The sequence below is a fragment of the Sphaeramia orbicularis genome, chromosome 7, assembly GCF_902148855.1.
Source record: "Sphaeramia orbicularis chromosome 7, fSphaOr1.1, whole genome shotgun sequence".
Classification (NCBI taxonomy): Eukaryota; Metazoa; Chordata; class Actinopteri; order Kurtiformes; family Apogonidae; genus Sphaeramia; species Sphaeramia orbicularis.
The window spans coordinates 29,008,381-29,027,868 of record NC_043963.1 but is presented as its reverse complement, the minus strand read 5'-3'; the positions used below and the strand labels follow the sequence as shown (position 1 = coordinate 29,027,868).

The 19,488-nt window shown below is 39.3% G+C and overlaps 1 protein-coding gene and 1 pseudogene across 5 annotated transcripts; one reads left to right on the top strand and one right to left on the bottom strand.

The window, feature by feature from the left end:
- Nucleotides 1-273: 273 nt before the first annotated feature.
- On the bottom strand, nucleotides 274-3,788 carry cnbpa (CCHC-type zinc finger, nucleic acid binding protein a). 5 transcript variants are annotated; one of them, XM_030138309.1, is made up of 6 exons: nucleotides 3,663-3,766; nucleotides 2,522-2,591; nucleotides 1,696-1,813; nucleotides 1,405-1,470; nucleotides 1,049-1,247; nucleotides 274-925 (listed from the first exon to the last, which is right to left on the bottom strand). In XM_030138309.1, exons 3-6 carry the CDS (start codon nucleotides 1,808-1,810, stop codon nucleotides 808-810), a joined length of 498 nt encoding a protein of 165 aa, XP_029994169.1. In that variant the 5' UTR covers nucleotides 1,811-1,813; nucleotides 2,522-2,591; nucleotides 3,663-3,766; the 3' UTR covers nucleotides 274-807. The 5 variants fall into 5 exon arrangements, with proteins under 5 accessions (XP_029994169.1, XP_029994166.1, XP_029994168.1 ...); XM_030138306.1 differs by having other exon boundaries at nucleotides 1,690-1,813; nucleotides 3,663-3,764; XM_030138308.1 differs by having other exon boundaries at nucleotides 1,690-1,813; nucleotides 2,522-2,582; nucleotides 3,663-3,716.
- A 3,420-nt stretch (nucleotides 3,789-7,208) lies between these two features.
- Nucleotides 7,209-16,837, top strand: LOC115422184 (RAF proto-oncogene serine/threonine-protein kinase-like; annotated as a pseudogene).
- The last annotated feature ends 2,651 nt before the right edge of the window (nucleotides 16,838-19,488 follow it).

Below are 19,488 nucleotides of genomic sequence, written 5' to 3'. Positions count from 1 at the left end.
ACTTCAGTTGCACTTTCCTTCCGACTTAAAAACTGAGTACAAGCAATGGTATTTATACAGTAGTCTAAGTGATATTGTACAAAATAACATTTTGATTTCTGTGAAAACATTTTTCATCCCCAAATAACTCCTAATTCTGCTGTTCTGACAACTGTTCTTGATGTTAAATTTTGCCAAGGTAAAAAAAATGAAAATCCAAAGCCATTTTAAAGGAAACATCTACCTTGGACTACCAAGTGATAAATTGTAAACAGATTTCTATAAAAGAACTTGTTTCTTTTAATACCTCCAAAATTTTATATCTTAGCAATATAACATGTAGTTTGTTATCGCCCGCTTAGCTGCATGTAGGGCTGAAATGCATCATGTTATGAACTGTTTCCATGTCATACTCCCTTGGCCAACTCATATATCCCACTAAAACAAACCAAAATAACCATACATGGAAGTTCAGGTTCCATTTACTCCCTTCTTCTATCTCATTTTACTGAGACTCACTTCCATAAGCTCAGAGGTCCTATAGATTCCCATATGTTTAGTCCCATTTATTCATCTCTGATCACCAGTGGCTTGGAAAGGGGGGTTCTTTAACAAAGCATTATACATAACACCGCTACCAAACTAAAACATTTTTGTATTGAATGCAGAAAGATATTTTTTCACCCCTTTCATTGTATTACATGTCGAGAGGCTCACTGGCCTGGGACTAGCCTCTGTTAGCCAACCTTTGGCCAGTGAAGAGGATTCAGAGAAAATAATACAACCAACCATCAATCTGAAAAAAGGAGGGGCAACAGAGGGCACTGATTATGCGGTGGCTTCAATGGTGCACTCTTTTGCCAGGTGGCCTGCCTTTCCGCAGTTGTAGCAGTTAGTTTCACTGGCTTTACTGCAATGCACAGCAACATGACCAATCTCACCACACCTGGAGGAGACAAAAATCAGAGACAAAAACACTGAGCACACTGTGTGGTTATATACATGCAGAGGAGCATAACAGTCACTGGAACCAGACAATCATTCTCAAAGAACTAAAGACAACACTCACCTGTAACATTTCACCTTATCGCAAAGTTTCTGGATGTGACCGAACCCACCGCAGGAGTAGCACTTCTGCTCATTGGCATGGTCACAGTCGCGGGCCATATGTCCAGCTTTGCCGCAGGTGTAGCACAGCTGCTCCCTCTCTTTCTTAGGCTCCTTGCAGTCCCGGGAAATGTGACCACTCCTGTGGCAGTTGTAGCACGCTGAAAAACAAGAGATTTTTTTTTTAAGCATATTTGTAAAATGTAACTATAGTAAACATATTTAAGAATAAAGTCAAACTGTCTACTATCAAAATTCAAACATTGTACCTATTTATGTAATTTTGGAAAAATAATGAGAAGAACGAACAATGCCCACCATCCTCAGTTTGGTCACAGTCCCGTGCCATGTGTCCTTGGTCTCCGCACCGATAGCAGAACAGCTCTGTAATGGCACAGGTAGATTGGCGCACAAAGATGAAAAAACAATGCTTTAAATATGGTTTTACTTTTAGCATTAAATGCCCCTCTTCTAAGCACGTTTCACAGTAATACTCTGCTTTACACATTTAACATTATGCAGTGCAGTAAATATGAAAAATTTTCAAACCCAGTCTTTTAACATAACCCTATACTGGGGATGGCCTTAATGATATATAAGTACCCTTGCCTCGTCCCCGACCCCTGCCGCGTCCACGTCCACCTCCAGCATTAGGACAGTGCTTGACCCAATGCCCAGAGCGGCCACATCCAAAGCACTCGCTGTTGCTGCTGCTCATCTCCATTACCTACATGCAAAAACAAATAATCAGTAAAACCATTTACAAATAAAATTTATTTCATTGAGCTGTAAGATAACACCCCATCTGCAGGGTCTTCAGCTGCTGAAGACATTTTTTCACCTTACACTCAGCTTTCATCATCATCTTTGGAGTGCAGGTTTAAGCAAAGACTACTTGATTGATGATAAATTGGACTGCAAAACTCAAATTATATAACCATGAAAGATGATCGAGAGCGTATGGAGGCCAGATGTAAAAATTTGGATAGAGAAGATGTAGAACTTATTTTCTATGATGTTACACCCCAAAAAGCACAAGAAACCGTCTACACTTGTGGCACAGCAACTGCACTGTCTGAGAGCAGCTGTTGTGCTGATGACGCCTTGTTTTTGCTGAAACCTCAGTGAACAAGATGTCATGAAGTTTCAGTCTCGCCAAAAATGGACTGACAGTGGACATAAGCAAATAACATGATTGTGCAAGATTTAAAAATCTGTACACATCTCATCTATTTGTTTAAAAAAAATATTTAAGCTTAGACTATGATCTATCACTTATTTTAAAAGCCAGACAACAGTATTGCACAAGTCAGCCTAGCAGAGACTACCAGAGGGGTCTAGTCTAATCTATGATTTAACAGGGATTCAAACAATTGAGCTGCGGAGTCTATAATAAATGACCATCAGACGAACAGTAGCTACATGGCTAACTTACAGAAATTCCTCAATGGAATCATGTTGTGATCACCATAGGTCAAACTTCTCCAAAGTGTTTGCTGACGGAGCTAAAGACATCAAGTCAGTAAGAATGAGTTAATGATTAATCAAACCCCTCACAATTTGTAACTGTACGGAAAAGACGGGATGTCACAGAAAACGACTCAGTAATATGTATTGTTTACTTTTTAAAATAATCGGTGATTGTAAAATGTAAAGTGTAGTGATGGTCATCTAAAATGCCCGACGGGCCTGAGACTAACGGCTTATATAATACTGTTTAACCGTGTTTACGTGGAGTAAGGATTTCATCGTAAGCCATGAATGTTTAGCTTTCAGAATGTCTCCGACCAACAACTACAGCCAGCTGAGTTTTGATATAACCACGACAAATGCAGTTAAAGCTACACGCTGCTGACCACCACAATAATGGCAACGAAAGCATGTCGTGGTTTGTATGCTAACTTTGGAGGCTAGCTCCAGAGGGCAGTCACATCGCATCGTGTTGTATCAACATTTGCTCAAATAGCACACATACGACCGAAAGAATGTTTTAATAAGTTTAATCTTAAAACGTCTACAGACCACCAAGCGGCACAGCCAACGGGGGAAGCGAATCCGATCTGTTTTCAGTCCTGCATGTGAGAATCAAATGCCAAAGGTTGAAGCTACGCTAACGTTGGCCTAGTCACGTTGATTTCTCTGCGTGCTCGCGAGACACAGCTGCTGGTGATTAGCACATGCTAGCTCACCACCTCACGATCGCGACCAAGAAGCACGGCTCAGTCGACGATCATGCTTTCTTCCCCTGTAAGAAGCTGTCGATCCGACGCTATATACGATACACTTGGAATTCCAATGCTTTCCGACTGGTATTTACGTGAATTTACCATAAAAACAAAATTTCCCGCGCAGGACGCACATACGAAAGCCGTTATTCGAGGCTAAGGTTAGCAGGCCAAACTACGAACCCTTTGCTCCATTACTAAGAACAAAACCAAACCAACACATTTCTAAACAGAAATCGACCGAACACCTAATTTTACATAATAATCGGTTTAAATACGTTATACTTTCAAAGTTTACAGATATACTCAATGCAAGGATTGAAATAGTTTTAATGCAGTTTTATTGCTTACCTCGCTGGCTACCTAGCTATGTCACTGTTTACGCCTCCTTCTTTGCGCTACATGCGGTGTGTGAGCAGGAGTTCCTGAATTGTCATTCACAGTATCCAGTAAAAACCATCACAGTCATTGGCCACATACTACCCGGACTACCAATGAAACACGACAATATCTGGACACCGCCTCTACGAACCATCCAATCAGGGATGTAGAGAGGTCCTCCTTACCCAAATTTACAAACATCAACCATCAAACGTCAAAAGTTTTTTTCCTTTTTTAAATTACACAGCTTTTACTACAACTAGAATTCTAAACAAACTGGACTTAACGCACCGGATGATGTAGTTTGCTTAATTATTCAGGATATTATGAATGGACGATGTGGAAATCTTAAAATACATCCATATGACAACAAAACAATCAGAGACACAAATAATAATATGAATCATAACAAAGCAAAGACTCTAAAATCATTTGTAAAACCTAATACCTCAACCTGGTATTACTCATCATTTTAAAGGGCTACTTTAAAAAACTACTTTGGAAATAATAATTATAACTATTTATGTTGTGACTTGATATTTTTGATGAATTATTTTTGCATCGATGTTCTTCGTTTTCCTATCGCTTGATACTGAGAAAACTTATTTATTGCAGCTTATTTCTCCTAAATGTCTAACACAAACATACTGTCTGACCATTGCCAAGAAAATTCTGATTTATGATGTATGTGTAGTTCTTAGTACTTTGTCCCAGTGATTATTTTGGAAATTACTTGAAGAACATTTACAAAACTAGAAAAGCACTCAGAGAGCGCAGACCTCCGCCAAGGCAGATCAGTGCCCCCCATCACCACCAAAATTTAATCATTTGTTCCTTGTGCCAGTATCAACATTTCCTGAAATTTTCATCCAAATCTGTCCATAACTTTTTGAGTTATCTTGCACACGGACAGACAGACAGACAAAACCAACACCGGCAAAAACATAACCTAATAAACACATCACAACTAAACAAATTTGTGCAAGCAGTATCAAGAGCTTATACATTTCCACTCTACTGATATGTGCTTTTCTAATTTTTTGACAAGCCTTGTTCATCTAATGCAGTTTCTGACACATCTGCATTTTTACTTACTCCCCAAACCTTAAACTAGAAATGAAATGTAATTCAGAAGGAACTTTAAATGTAGTGATTTTTACCTATTATTTTTGAATAGAATTCTAACACATTTGCATTTCAAAAGCCTCAACCTTAAATGAATTAAGACAGGGGTGTTAAACTAATTTTAGTTCAGGAGCCACATTAAGCCAAATTTGATCTAAAGTGGGCCGGACTAGTGAAATAATAACATAATAATATATAAATAATGTCAATTCCAAACTTTCCTCTATGTTTCAGAGCGAAAAAAGTAAAATTATGTGATGAAAATGTTTACATCTATAAAGTACCCTTCCAGTGTGCATAACATGAACAAAATGAAATTTCTTCAGAAAACTAGTGCATTTTTAACAATATTATGTATCCATTTATCATTTACACATGTAAATTACAATTTACAGATCACAGTGGATCAACAAACATTTAATAACAGGCAGAATATTGGTAAACTTGCACTTCAGACTTTTCAAAATGGTCATTTTTGTTCAGGTTATTCACATTTTTGTGAAATGATAGTTTGTTTTAGTGTAAATACAGTAAAATGAAATGAAAATGTTTACATTTACAATGAGAAAAATTTGGAGTTTTGAGTGTTTATAGGTTATTATCATAGTATTTTACTGATCCAACCCACTTAAGATTAAATTGGTCTGTATGTGGAACCTGAACTAAAATGATTAATATCTTCAGAGTAATTTTTGCATTTCACAAATTCATCCAATGGGCCAGACTGGACCCTTTGGTGGGTTGGGTTTCGCCCCGGGCCGCATGTTTGAGACCTCTGAATTAAACCTTGAGCAATAAATGTTAAAGTTAACACTGAAATAATCTTGACTGGGACAAAGTGACAATATGCATAAAAATAATCTATTTTTAAAACAATTAGGTTCTGACACTTTACGTTCCAGATGGATGAGTTCACAAATTAGACATCATGCCACCTCTTCTTGTTCACAGATTCCAAATTTCATCATATTTGGGATACAAGATGACTGATAAAGACAGCTAAATGAGCCACACTGGCTGCAAGCATCTCAGCTAACTGGCCTGAGTGCTCAGCCAGATCAATAAGTGGGAAAGATGCCTTCATCCCAGTCTTAAGGTGGCTTTTGCTGTAACAATTTGAGAAAGCAATTGCTGCTTCCTGAGATGTTATTTCTGGATTTGACAAGCTTTATCGTACTGTGGGGAAAATATTCTATCCTGCTGGGGATTATTTCTAATGTAATAGATGTTGATTATAATATTCCACACATACAGAAATACAGTGATATTACCACATGTGGTCAGGAGCACCTTAAAATGCTCAACAATGACAAAGCCCTTCCCTCATCCTCACAGATACAGTATTTGTTAGTTTTTGTCATTTGTTAGATGGAACATCTGTAAAGAAATGGAGCCTAAACTATAGATAGAGAGAATTATACAGAAATGAGTTATTAATAGGACTGCAAGAGGGGTTTTGTTATTTAGATATCCAGCTAATATGTCCTCTGCTGCTTTATGGGAACACTGTATGCTGAACCTTTTAAATCATAATGCCTGGGATGTTGATGAAGCCGTTTTATTCTCAGACGGTGTCAACTTCAGCTTGGTATAGGACCTATGAGCCATCTGTAATTTGTGTACCTCAAGGGACCCAGTTTAGGATGCTTCAGAGATGAACACTTGGTGAGTGGAGAGTATACTCTTTCAGGGCTAGTTTAAAAAAACAAAAACAAAACTGAATTATTGACTAATATCAGCTCTTCACAGTTTAATTTCTGCAATTATCAATGATGACCTAATTTAATAAGAATGGAGAAATATCCTCGTGTTTATTTTAATTAGACTTTCTTTGTTTTTCTTTAACTCAGGTGTTTTTTTTTCTTTTTGTGGCATGCATTGCAACATACGGTGACTTTATTTTACTGTCTTTTTAGACTTGAAAACAAAGACTGTCTTGAAAAGGCAACAGAGAAAGGATCAGAATATATTACAAAGGTTACAACATTGCACTGTCTGCAAACCTCCAGATGATGGTGCACTTGAGGTTAATAATAGATTAGGCTACTCCTTTACTCCAACCGGTAGTGGGAGGATATTTTTTCTTTTCAAAAGATACTTTTGCTACTAATTTGTGAACAAATGTGCATGTGAAAGATGAAGTTATTACTAATTCGTTAACATCAGCCTTTGCGAGCAATTTCTATCAAGTTGCATAGGATTTTCATTGTCAACAGTACAATGCAGCATAGTGTATAAGGTGTGTAAAATATAATTATATCGCCTATTATGGAGGGGGATTATTAAATACAAGTGTGGATACTTTTAATGACCTAAAACACAGTAGGCCTATAACCAAGGGAAGGAGGTAGGGCTTAAGTTTGCGCAGTATGAGTGATGCTTGCAACTCTTGTTATGACTGTAAGGTCCTGTTTCAATCACTGGCGTCAGACGGACGCACGGCACAGACTCAAACCTTTCACCTTCTCCTATACAACGTAAATATTGATTGAAAACCGACGCATTACGCACGGGACGTATGGGAGTCTTAATTTGAAGGCGCTTTCACGGGACTTCAAGAAAATCCCTCGTCGTGTCACTTTGAGGGTCCGACGGATTTTTCTCGCTTTTACCGCGAGTGAGGGATTAAACTTTTCCTCTTATTATTTCAGGAGGCTTCTTCAAGAGACCCGCCTATGACCTTCACGTCTTACATTACCGTAAAATTTAACGGATACGAGGCGGTTTGATATAGCTTTTTTACGGGCTTTTACCGACTTCGACTTTTTCCTCTTTTCTTTGAATGCGTTGCAAATATGATGATGTCACCGACGCCACTTTTTCCTGAAGTTATGGCGGAGCACAACTTTTCTAACTTCTCTTGGTAAGCACACAGAAGCTAACACCGCTACACACTTCGACCACGGCTCAAACTACAACTACAACCGCCCGTTTCGACTCGTTTTTAACATGTGGGAATTGAATGGAGGCAGCTTTGCATGAAGTTTGGTTAACGTTATAGTTCGCGTCTGAGGGCCTACAGGCAATTTCATAGTAATAATCTGCCAGGCCTTATGAAAACACACGAACTGACCACTAGCTTCTGATGTTTGAGCGACTGGTGCATGAGTTCAAGTCGTGGTCTTCATTTACCAGTGTGTTTGGTAAATATTTAATTGAAACTCTTTTCAAAGTGGACTATGTAAGCTTCTCCTCCTAACTTTACCCAAATATGCTAACTTGCTGACATTGATTTCACCTACATTTACGACACACACTCTGTCCTGTGGATGTAAAATACGCCTGGCTGTGTTCTGTGAAATACATAGAAGTGAAGTGCACTTATTCTGGACTTCACATTCTTTTTTTCAATTATTTTTTATTTGTGGATGGATCATAACAATTGTTTTGGACACAATTCCTGCAGCTGCATGGTGGAAGGGGTGAAAGACCTACACTGTCCCAAGTTCCTGTATTTCTACAGTGACATACCAGTTTGTCTTCTGTGACAGCTAACCACTAACTGTGCTAAATCATCTCTTCAGTTAGCAGGTCTTTGTGTAAGACTCCAGAGTTAATTAGGAGTTGTTGTTTTTTTTTTTTTTTTTTTTCTTTTGCAGGCTGAGATATACAGTCTGTGGAGTATAGGCACTGAAAATGATAATGATCAGTCCTAGCCTTTCAGTTTGTGCAAACCAAGCAGAAGAGGAAACATATTTGTGATGATTGGGCATCCAACTTGAGTTGTAGCAACTGAAATGTTGTCTTCAGCAACTGCCATACTTACAAATGAGGTTGCACTAACGTTATTTTATTTCTGCTATATTTTACCCTTCTCTTCTATTGCATTTAATTAGAGACAATGTGGAAAAAATGTGATACTTTGGTGTGTTGTCTGACTGTTCAGAAGAAAGAGGCTGTTGAAAGCATATACTGTAAATAACATGGCTGACCTCTGAGGTCGATTCTCCTGGTCTGAGTGGATTAGTTTGTCTATATTGCACTGCTGCTCCCTCCCAAATGGAAAGGAAATGATTTGCTAGATGTGACCTTTAGTGGCAAAAAGTTTACGTGGTGCTGAAAACCATGACTGTGGTTTGATTAAAGTGTAAGGTTGAGTCTAAAAATGAAATGGATCAGGTTGGACATGTTTTTTTTTTTTGTTTTTTTTTTGTTTGTTTTTTTTACCCTAACTGCAACACTTGCAGTACACTACTTATCCTTTCACTGGTTGCACCATCATCTAAGAAGGCTAAACAAGTTAATGATGCCATAACCTAAATCTGTCTTTGTTCTGTTGCTCTGCTGCTTTTTTACTCCTGAGAAACACCAAATTTTGTTTTGACTGTCATAAATGTAAGCCAGCCATAGCTTCCTTCAAAGCTTTCAGGTTGCAAGTGTCATCGGCCAAATAATTTATTAATACAAGGTTAGAACATTCCTTTATTTTTACATAATAAAAAGCAGTTACACTTTGTCACCTGCTAAGATGGCCCCTTAAGCTTGGACGCCAACTCTGCACACCATCAACCTTACCAAGAACAAAGGGAGCAACTGTAGTATTAATTAAGGTGATAGTTGATGATGCATGCTTTTAAGTGTTTGGAATTTAATGCTGTTTTGTGTTTTTATTTTTTGTGTTTTCAGACCACTGAGAGCACTTGGCTTTGCTAATGGAGCACCTACAGGGAGCGTGGAAGTCCCTGAGTAACGGTTTTGGAATGAAGGACACTGCGTTTGAAGGCCCGTGCCTGTCACCAACCATGGTCCAGGGCTTTCCCTGCCAGCGCCGCTCCTCGGATGACAGCAAGATGCCTGACTCCAAGACTAGCAGCACTATCCGTGTCTACCTCCCAAATCAACAACGCACTGTGGTGAGTTGATTTTCCTTTGCAGGTAGAAGATGCTTTAATGTCATTTGACAGGCTTTTTTCAAACTTATAAAATTGTTTCAGAAATACTACATTGTTTTACGTATAGCTGAAGAGTTACTGTCTTGCAGGCAAAGAGGGATTACCAGTCTAGTAACTTTTTTTTTTCATAGTTCTGTTTTTTTTTTTTTTTTTTTATTCCATCCTGCAGGTAAATGTGCGACCAGGTATGACTCTGCACAGTTGCCTGATTAAAGCCTTGAAGGTCAGAGGTCTGCAGCCTGAGTGCTGTGCAGTCTTCAGGCTGCATCCAGGGCAGAGAAGGTGAGCTCAGTACTGTGGTCAGGTTGGCTAGCAAGGAAAAAAGATTAGTTGTATTCTGCTGCCTTTTGCCTGCTCTGATTATCCTGTTAATATCATGTTTTTCCCTTTTCTGATATAGTAAAAAATTACGAATGGATGGAATACTGACTCACCTCACTAATCGGGTGAAGAATTGCTGGTGGAGGTTTTAGATCATGTTCCCCTTGACAACACATAATTTGTGAGTAGTACTATATTTACCATATATTCAAATACTCACACAAGTGAGGGGCTAAAAGAATGTTCTTTTATTTACAGGTTCGGAAAAACTTATCTGAAGCTAGCATTTGTGATATTTTGCCAGAAGTTTCTATGAATGGTTTTCGTTGCCAAACCTGCGGCTACAAATTCCATGAGCATTGTAGCACCAAGTGCCCAAATGTGTGTGGACTGGAGTAATATCAGGCAACTCCTGTAAGTATCTGCACAGACATAATCCTTGTACATGTGTCAACATAAATCCATCTTTTTATGAAAAGTAATCATTCTATTGAAGTTTAATTCAATGCATCAGAATTCTTTAGTTGGGATAAAATGGCCATCTTTTAGTTGGGTTTGTTTTGCATACTTGTACTGGTGTTGGGTTTTGCATGCAGGTTGGAGGCCCAACGGTGCTCTGTTGAAGATGTGTATCAGTGATAGTCGAGAGATAAAAGCTTTTTCCTGATGAGCATGTTGTCTTTTGCAGCCAGTTATAATGTGATTAAACATTCACTTGTGCTCAGGTATTGTTTAGTATGAGTGATTCACTCTGTTTTAGGTTGTGTCCAACACCTGGTGAGAGCGGTGCACCATCACTGCCCCGATGACATTTCGGCGAATGAGAGAATCCTTAACACGGTTTCCGAGGTGAGGCGAAGTTTCTATCTTATTGTCTTCTGTTATCAATGCACAGTCTATTGGCAAGTTCACTTATGAGACCATTGTTACTATTTGTTGTTTGTCATGCGTTACTGCAACCTACTTGTAGTTATGTTCTAGTTTGTAAGAAACTGTAATCTTGATTGAAATAAATCCTGTTTTTAATTACACACTCAGCTTTATGGGGGCTTACGAGTCCAAGGGCTGATGTAACGAGAGGCGTGAAAAGGGCCTGTTGTTTCAGGAGCACTTCAAATAGTTAAAAAGCACTCTGAGCTGCCAAATTAGCTCTCACAAAGTATCAAGTTGTTCCACGCGGGGAAATCTCAAATACTCTTTGGAAACATAGTTTTGCATTTGCCAAAAGTGAGATTGTTCCCAAGGAGTCCACTCGTGGTCATAACTGTGATGTAATATGACCTGTGTTTATATACGTCACTCAGCGGGTGCTCTACTGTCCCCATTTTCACCAGCACTGCAATCCAGTACAGTTTGTAGTACTGCAAGAAGAAGTTACCGAGACATTTTTAAATTAATTTGTGGATGGTTGTTTTTCAGTGAACCTCAGCCACCTTTCACTGTTTTTCTAAATATGTTAACTAGATAGTTCTGGAAAAGATAGTAACTCAATCCTGACCAACATGTTGTTGTTCGGGTCATTTGTAGATTAACATATTTGGCTAGTGAGCTTTGAACTGTTCACATGAACCAGCACAGAGCTTGGCAAACATCAAGGGTAAAATACTTCTAGAGTGAGAAGTTAGCAACAAATGAGATAAGGGAGAAGCAATGATAACATTTACTAACAACTGTTTCTTGGAACCGCAGTTTTTCAGTTTTACTTTTTTTAAAATTCACTGTTATCACTCTGTTGATTGTGCTTGTGTACTGGTCACTTGATCATAGAACATAAACAGATTAAGTCTAAATACAGAAGGTGGGGAAAAAAATGACAGAAATGAAACCAGAAAGCCCCTACATGAACAACCACCACGCCCATGTGGCATTTTAAAGAAGTTTCTAAATCTAGTGTTTGTTTTTCTCTTAAATGTCAGTCGTGTGTGTGTCATCATGAAGCAGCAATACAAGATATCAACAAACAATAGCTGCTTGGTGTAAATATTTGATCCTTGTTTGCCCTGACAGCTCAGCCCACCGATATTCCACACCCCATGCCTTCAATTACACCACGTCCTACCCGCCCACAGGAGGCGCTCTCTCCAGAGGCAACGCTCAACCTCCACGCCTAATGTCCACATGGTTAGCACCACCCTGCCTGTAGACAGCAGCCATGCTGGAGGTATCTACACACCAAATGGGCCCCTTGGGTGCCCTCTAATGTTCAGGCAGCCACTCCTAAAATATCTCTTGCCTGAGAGTGATCTTGCCCTCTTACGTACATCTCAAGCATTCCGACTGTTGTTGCCTTGCTTTTTTTTTTTTTTTAACCTCTTATCTACTTCTCTGTTAAGTAATCTGCCTGGACAGGGTTCAGCTTGTTTTGTGTAATTACCCTCATGGCATCTTATTGTGGTGATTTTAAAATATGTGACATTTGACTTCCCCTTGTTCAGTTCTACTTTCTGCTTTTTAACCTCACTGTATTACATAATCAACTCATCAGTTTGCATGCTCTTTCAAGCAATGCCCTTTACTTTCTCATCATGTAGAAAACTTGGGATCCCGTTGTCATCTTTCCTTCCTCACTTTCCTTCCTGTCTCCCCTTTTTCCTCCTGTCCTCTCTGGCTCTACTCTATTGTACCCTGCTGGGGAGTAGCTAGACTGCTGAATGCCTCCTCCAGCTCCTGGTGCCATAGATTCTGGTTGAAGAGGAAAGTAGGTATTGTGCACTTCTCCCCAGTCTTTTGTTGAGGCTTATCCGAGAGTCCAGAAAAGGTTAGAAAGCACAGTATCTGTGTGCAGTCTTGACTGCATGCCATGTAGACAGGCTTAAGTGAAGGTAAAACCACAAGTGACAACACAGTATGTGGTTACTGTTTGAGAAAACTGACAGAACCTTTGCCTCTGTTTTTGTCTTGGCAGGATGCAATGCGTGATCATGACTCTGGTAAGTATCTTCTGTCAATTCATTACCTTCATGTCATGTTGTTGTGTGTTATATTCCTTCAACTTCAGCACTTCTGTGATTGATGTTCTACTTTGTCACCCTCTTCAAAATAATAAGTTCTCATCACTAGTTTTGCCATAACACTCATTATAAAACTGGGTGGTTATCCATCACCAAACAGGATATTGATTATTCATCAAAATATCACAAAAGAAGTTTCTACTATCTAGGATTTTCCTGACCATAACAAGGCTTAGGAGCAAACTCTACATGTTTTTGTGGTCAGCCTAAGTTGAATGAAGTAAAGAGGTATTAAGTTCTTTGGTTGCCTAATGAACAACCAAACAACTGCTATGATGGCTAACCTAAACAGATAAGTACTGAATAAAGCTACATTATCCCACAAAGCTACTTAGTTGACTGGACTGCAGCTAACAAAGTCAGGATATGCTCATATGCAATGTCATTTTCTGTTAAAAATAACTGTTCAAAGGGTTTTTTCTGTCATTAAATGTTTCAACTTGTATTTCAATGTGTCTGTTGTTACTGTAACATATATTTCACTATATTTATGCTTCCTATATGTGTAATTTGAGGTAATCTAATATATTTTCATGAAATCTAAAGCACAGTCTGTGAGTTGAAAGAACAAAGTGTTGACATCTTTCTTTTCCTAAATATGGTATGGATAATGGTAAAAAAAAAGTTAAAATTTCCACAAATGATGTCAAATTCCCATCCATCGCTCAGTCTGGAGAAATTCCTGATCCCTTTGTGATAACAGTTTGTACATAATCGAATACTATGCTATTTTACCATCAATTATTCTAAACCTTTTTCTTAACAGTCTTTTTGTCCTCTTACTCACTATTTAGTCCTTTCCTACATCATACATTTTGCACGGTAATGTTATTACTAATGATCTGATTATCACTCTCTCAATTTCTACTTTTGAAGCAGGGAGTTCCCCCAGCCAGAGTCCTACAGGCTGGTCCCAATCCAAAACCCCTGCTCCTGCCCAACGGGAGAGGGCTCCATCCCTTAACACTCAGGAGAAAAATAAAATTGTGAGTCTATTTACTTGTTATCTTTTCATGTAAAATTGTAATCCTGACAGCTCATGCTTAATATTACTTGTACCTTCTGGTTCATGTAGAGACCTCGGGACAAGCGGGACTCTAGTTACTACTGGGAGATTGAAGCCAGTGAGGTGTATCTGCACTCCCGCATCGGTTCAGGCTCTTTTGGAACCGTATACAAAGGGAAATGGCATGGTAGGATGCTTTCACACAGGGCAGGGCATTTTCAAGTGTAACTGCTTTTTCATACACACTGTAGACATAAAATGAGCTATCTGTCAGATGCATTGTGTTTCATTCATTATATGTAATTTTTTCTTTGCAGGTGATGTAGCAGTAAAGATATTAAAAGTGACAGATCCCACACCAGAGCAGTTCCAAGCATTCAGAAATGAGGTGGCTGTCCTACGGTGAGAACTGTTCATTTACTGTTGTGTATATTTTGTTTTAGTTGTTTTCCAGCTGTTTTTCCAGCTGTTGAATTCCTATTGAATCATCTTCATTACAAACTTTTATCTTATCTTTGTTTTTGTGATTTCCTCTTCCCCTCTGCATCTGGTCACAGGAAAACACGACATGTCAACATCCTGTTGTTCATGGGCTACATGACGAAGGACAACCTGGCCATTGTGACCCAGTGGTGTGAGGGCAGTAGTCTTTACAAACACATTCACGTCCTGGAGACAAATTTCAAGATGATCCAGCTGATAGACATTGCCAGGCAGACAGCACAGGGCATGGAGTGAGTCCTAGTCAGACTGATTTCTCAATATTAAATATAATAATCACAAAAAGAAGACAGATGCTATCTAATCTGTGTCTTATTTTCAGCTATCTGCATGCAAAGAATATCATACACCGAGACATGAAGTCCAACAGTATCCTTTTTTATCACCTGTTTTAGTACTTGGTGTTAAAGTTTGCAGATAAAAGCACTTGACATACAGTTTTCATACCGGACAGTTTCTCACTGTGACTCCTTGACAACAGTTTAGACATCTTCTTGCACGAGGGTCTAACGGTGAAAATAGGAGACTTTGGTCTTGCTACCGTGAAGGCCAGGTGGAGTGGGTCACATCAGGTGGAGCAGCCTTCTGGATCCATTCTGTGGATGGTTAGTAACACAGTTTTAATTCAAGTACAGCAAGACTATGATTTGTGAAAGAATGATAAATCAGAAAGTTTGAAAGTGCCCTCACTTTTTCTTTATTTTTGTCTGCTTGCTCAAAGGCTCCTGAGGTTATTCGAATGCAGGATAACAATCCCTATAGCTTCCAGTCTGATGTCTATTCCTATGGAATTGTCCTCTATGAGCTCATGACAGGAGAGCTCCCATACTCCCAGATAGCAAACAGAGATCAGGTAAAGTCACATGTTTTATTGCATGTTGGGAGACAATAGTGTTACTGTGTACACACACATACCATTTAAAGCCTTTAACACTTGAGAGCCCTCAGTCCTCACCTGGTCTGAGTGTATGAGACAAGGCCAGCAGGCAGTGGAAAGACACTGGGTTGCTTTCTGAAGGGGGTTGTTGAGCTGGCCATGGGCCCACTGAGGCGGGCGCCCTGGAGCCACTGGCCTAATTTAGATTTAGTAACACAACCCTGTACGTGTGTGAGAAAAGGGGTGCATGGGTGTGCATCTGTGTGTGCCTGTGTTTTTAAAGTACCTTCACAGGCCACAAGACCAGGCGCAAACTGTGTATTCCCTCCTGGTTCAGTTGAGTTTACCGTGTGTAGATCCAAACTGAAGTTGTAGCGCAGCATATGCACTTAACTGTTCTGATCCAGTGTTGAACCCCTGTCCCCTTTGATGGAATGACTTTGTACTCAGCTGACCTGGCAAGCACATAGAGTACTCTTACATCCTTTATCTCAGCCACATCATGTACACATGCTTTCACAATAGCTTCAGTGTTTTAAATGTCTGTCACCTAATGCTAACTGGTCATATTTATGTAACACCTCTGAGGAGGAAGCTCATCACCTCTACTGTCACACTGCGTTCTGGATGAATAATTCACCTAAAGAATACTTTGGGTATTCCACAGAGTCTAATGTGCAGTGTGTAACTCTTTCCTTTCAGATCATCTTCATGGTGGGTAGGGGCTATTTGTCCCCAGACCTCAGTAAGCTCTACAAGAACTGCCCCAAAGCCATGAAAAGGCTGGTGGCTGACTGCATCAAGAAGTCCAAAGATGAGAGGCCGCTGTTCCCGCAGGTGAATACTCTCTAATCACACCCTTAAAACTGAATGAGAAGAAGTGCTTTTCTGAACTAATCTCTTTTGTTTTTGTCAGATCTTGTCTTCCATCGAACTTCTTCAGCATGCCCTCCCGAAGATAAACCGCAGTGCCTCAGAACCGTCCCTGCACCGAGCCTCTCACACTGAGGATATCAATACCTGTACTCTGACCTCCACCAGACTGCCTGTGTTTTAAAGGCTCACACTGTGCCGCCCCTCCTCTTCTCCTCACACAGCTCCTCCTCTATGAAATACCCAAAATAATCCAAATACTCAGTGCACCCAAAGTCGCTAAATATAGAAACCACCAGACACACATGCAAAGATACTTTTAAGAGCATGCTAATTACTGAATTGTGGGGAAAAGAGGAGAGAGGAAAGTGCAAGGAGAAAGCATCAGAGATTAACTATGGAAGGCAAGGAGAAGGATGGACCGGATCTACACCTGAAGAGGTTAGGATAAGATCCCCGTCATGCTTATTGCCACACTTGTTAGCATACAGAGGCTTCACGGTGGCAATGTATCTGGAGAAAATTTGTAAATATATGCACGCACATCTACCTAAAGACCAACGATAAATGGACTTTGAAGGAATCTCAAGAGAAAGACAGATGTGTTTCTCTTGATGTAGGCTCTAGGATGTGAAGCACACCCTTTTTTTTGTTTTGTTTTTTCTTGTCTGTCTGGTCGTCCTGGTTTCTGTCCGGCCATCCTGCCTTAAGAGGAATCAAAGCCTGGACTAAGACCCTGCACAACTTCACCTCTTCTCGTTACCGAAAACGGAGCCGTTGGATGTAGTCCATTTAGTTGCACAGTAGTAGTTGATATTACATTGTCTTAAGCAAGAAAGGAGTAGATATGGGATAATGTCTGATAATGTTTTATTTTTGTCATCTTTCTTTTAATTGTGCTTTTTTTGGGGGGGGGGGCGTCATTTTGGAGATAATTAGCAAGACAGCAAGCATGAGTGAAGATGGAAAACTTTGAATTTGCACATTTTAGCAAAAGCAATGGTTATGTTTCAACAGTGTACACCGTTGTCATAGTAAAGTCATCTGTAGATACCCACACATTCTTATCTGTCCTTACTCTGGTAGGTTATCATGAGCTGGACATTTAGAAGTTGTCTTAAGTATTTAAATGATTTGGAGACTAATTTGTATTTGTTTATCATGTCTCTTTCTGGAGGTTAAACGTTTTATTGTAAACTTGGTGAGAAAGTTCTCTATTCACTATTTTAATAAAATTAAGTTAATTCTTTTGCCAAAGTAGATTGTATTGCTCAGCTGATTATTGTTACAAACACATTTTCCTTCCTGAAGTAAATCAGCTCAGTTTCATCCTGTTTGCAGCAATTCAAGTAAGGGAGGCGGGGCCTTTACATCAGATTAGACTGACTTCTCTTGTTTGCTAACACAGTAAAATCCCACACATGTGTAAGACTTTGTGGCAGGGTGTAATGTTTGTTGTAGCAGTGGCAACGTGGTGTAACCTCACAGGGGATTGGGTCCAGACACGCCACCAGGGGGTTCCACCATTGGCTGATGCCATCGTACACTGCACAGCCACTGGCAAGCTCAGTGGAACAACAATCCTTCAGCAAGGGAGGGACGTGGTGGAAAGGACAGTTATATTTTGTTTTAGTGTAAACACCCAACATCTCATTCCGGCTAGACAGAGTTACTTGACTTGCTTCACACTAAAGTGCACATTTATAGTAAATATGAGAAAGTGTGTTTATTTTGTGTAAGTTATGCCCCGTTGAAATGAGCCTGGGTTTGAAATGTGTCAGAAGACTTTGGGTTCTTTATCTCATTTAAATCACACGTTTCAGAAAATCCTCCTGCAGCATAAAAATGCATTGGTGTCATCAAAGTAGTGCATTACAATGAGAGCCAAGCCACTGGCTGACCACTAGCTGTCTATTTTTGCAACAGTTTTACTATATGTGTTTATCCATTCTATTTCTGCATTCTGACAAGCCACACAGGCTGGTTAAAATGAACCCAAAGGCCCTACTTTCCTGACCTACAACAGCACCATCTAGTGGCTGCAGCTTCATAATGAGTATCCGCTTGTACTGTATCAGGATTAATCTTCTACAGAAATGACAGTTCCTGCACTGCCCGTGTGGTTGAAAGGCTGATAAGATGAAAACACACTCTGATGCCTGTCTGACTGCAGCTGATCAGATAAATTTCACCTAACAATGCAGACTCTATGCTTTAGAGGAGTGAAAGTGTGACACATTTTGTATCTTACTCAGCTAGAGCTTTTCGACATAATCTGCACAACCAGTAAGCCAGTGGTTCCCAGCCTTTTTTGGCTCATGACCTCATTTTAACGTCACAAATTTCTGGTGACTCTAGGCCAGGAGTGTCAAAACTCATTTTAGTTCAGGGGCCACATTTAGCCTAATATGATCTAAAGTGGGCCAGACCAATAAAATAATAGGTTAAGAACTGATAAATAATGACAACACCAAAGTTTCCTCTATGTTTTTGAGTGAAAAAAGTAAATTCCGTAGTGAAAATGTTTACATCTATGAACTGTACTTGTACATAACATGAACAAATATGAACAACCTGAAAATTCTTAAGAAAAGTAAGTGTAATTTTAACAATATTACGCCTCAGTTTATCATTTATACATGTGCATCACAACTTGCAGATCACAGTGGATCTACAAATACACAAAATATTTAGTAACAGGCAGAATATTGTTAAAATTCTACATGCATCTCTTAAATTTCATATTGTTCATATTTGTTCAGGTTATTCACATTTTTTGTAAAAGGTTAGTCTGTAAATGTAAACATTTTTGTGTAATTTTACTTTTTTTACGCTAAAAAAAGACAAAAATTTGCGTTTATCATTATTTATAGGTTATAATGATTGTATTTTACTGGTCTGACCCACTTCAGATTGAACTGACCTAAAATGATTTTCACATCCTTGATTGTTAATATTTTCATTATAATTTTTGCATTTTACAAATTCATCCGAGGGGCCGGATAGGACCCTTTGATGGGCCGGTTTTGGCCCCTGGGCCGCATGTTTGACACCTGTGCTCTAGACATTCAAAACTGAGACTTTTTTTTTTTTTTTTCCTTGCTGAAATTAGTTTGTTTTTGATCATGTAATAGTTTGCTATACTATGTTGCAAATAAACATTAAATTTAGATGACATTTAGTCTATATA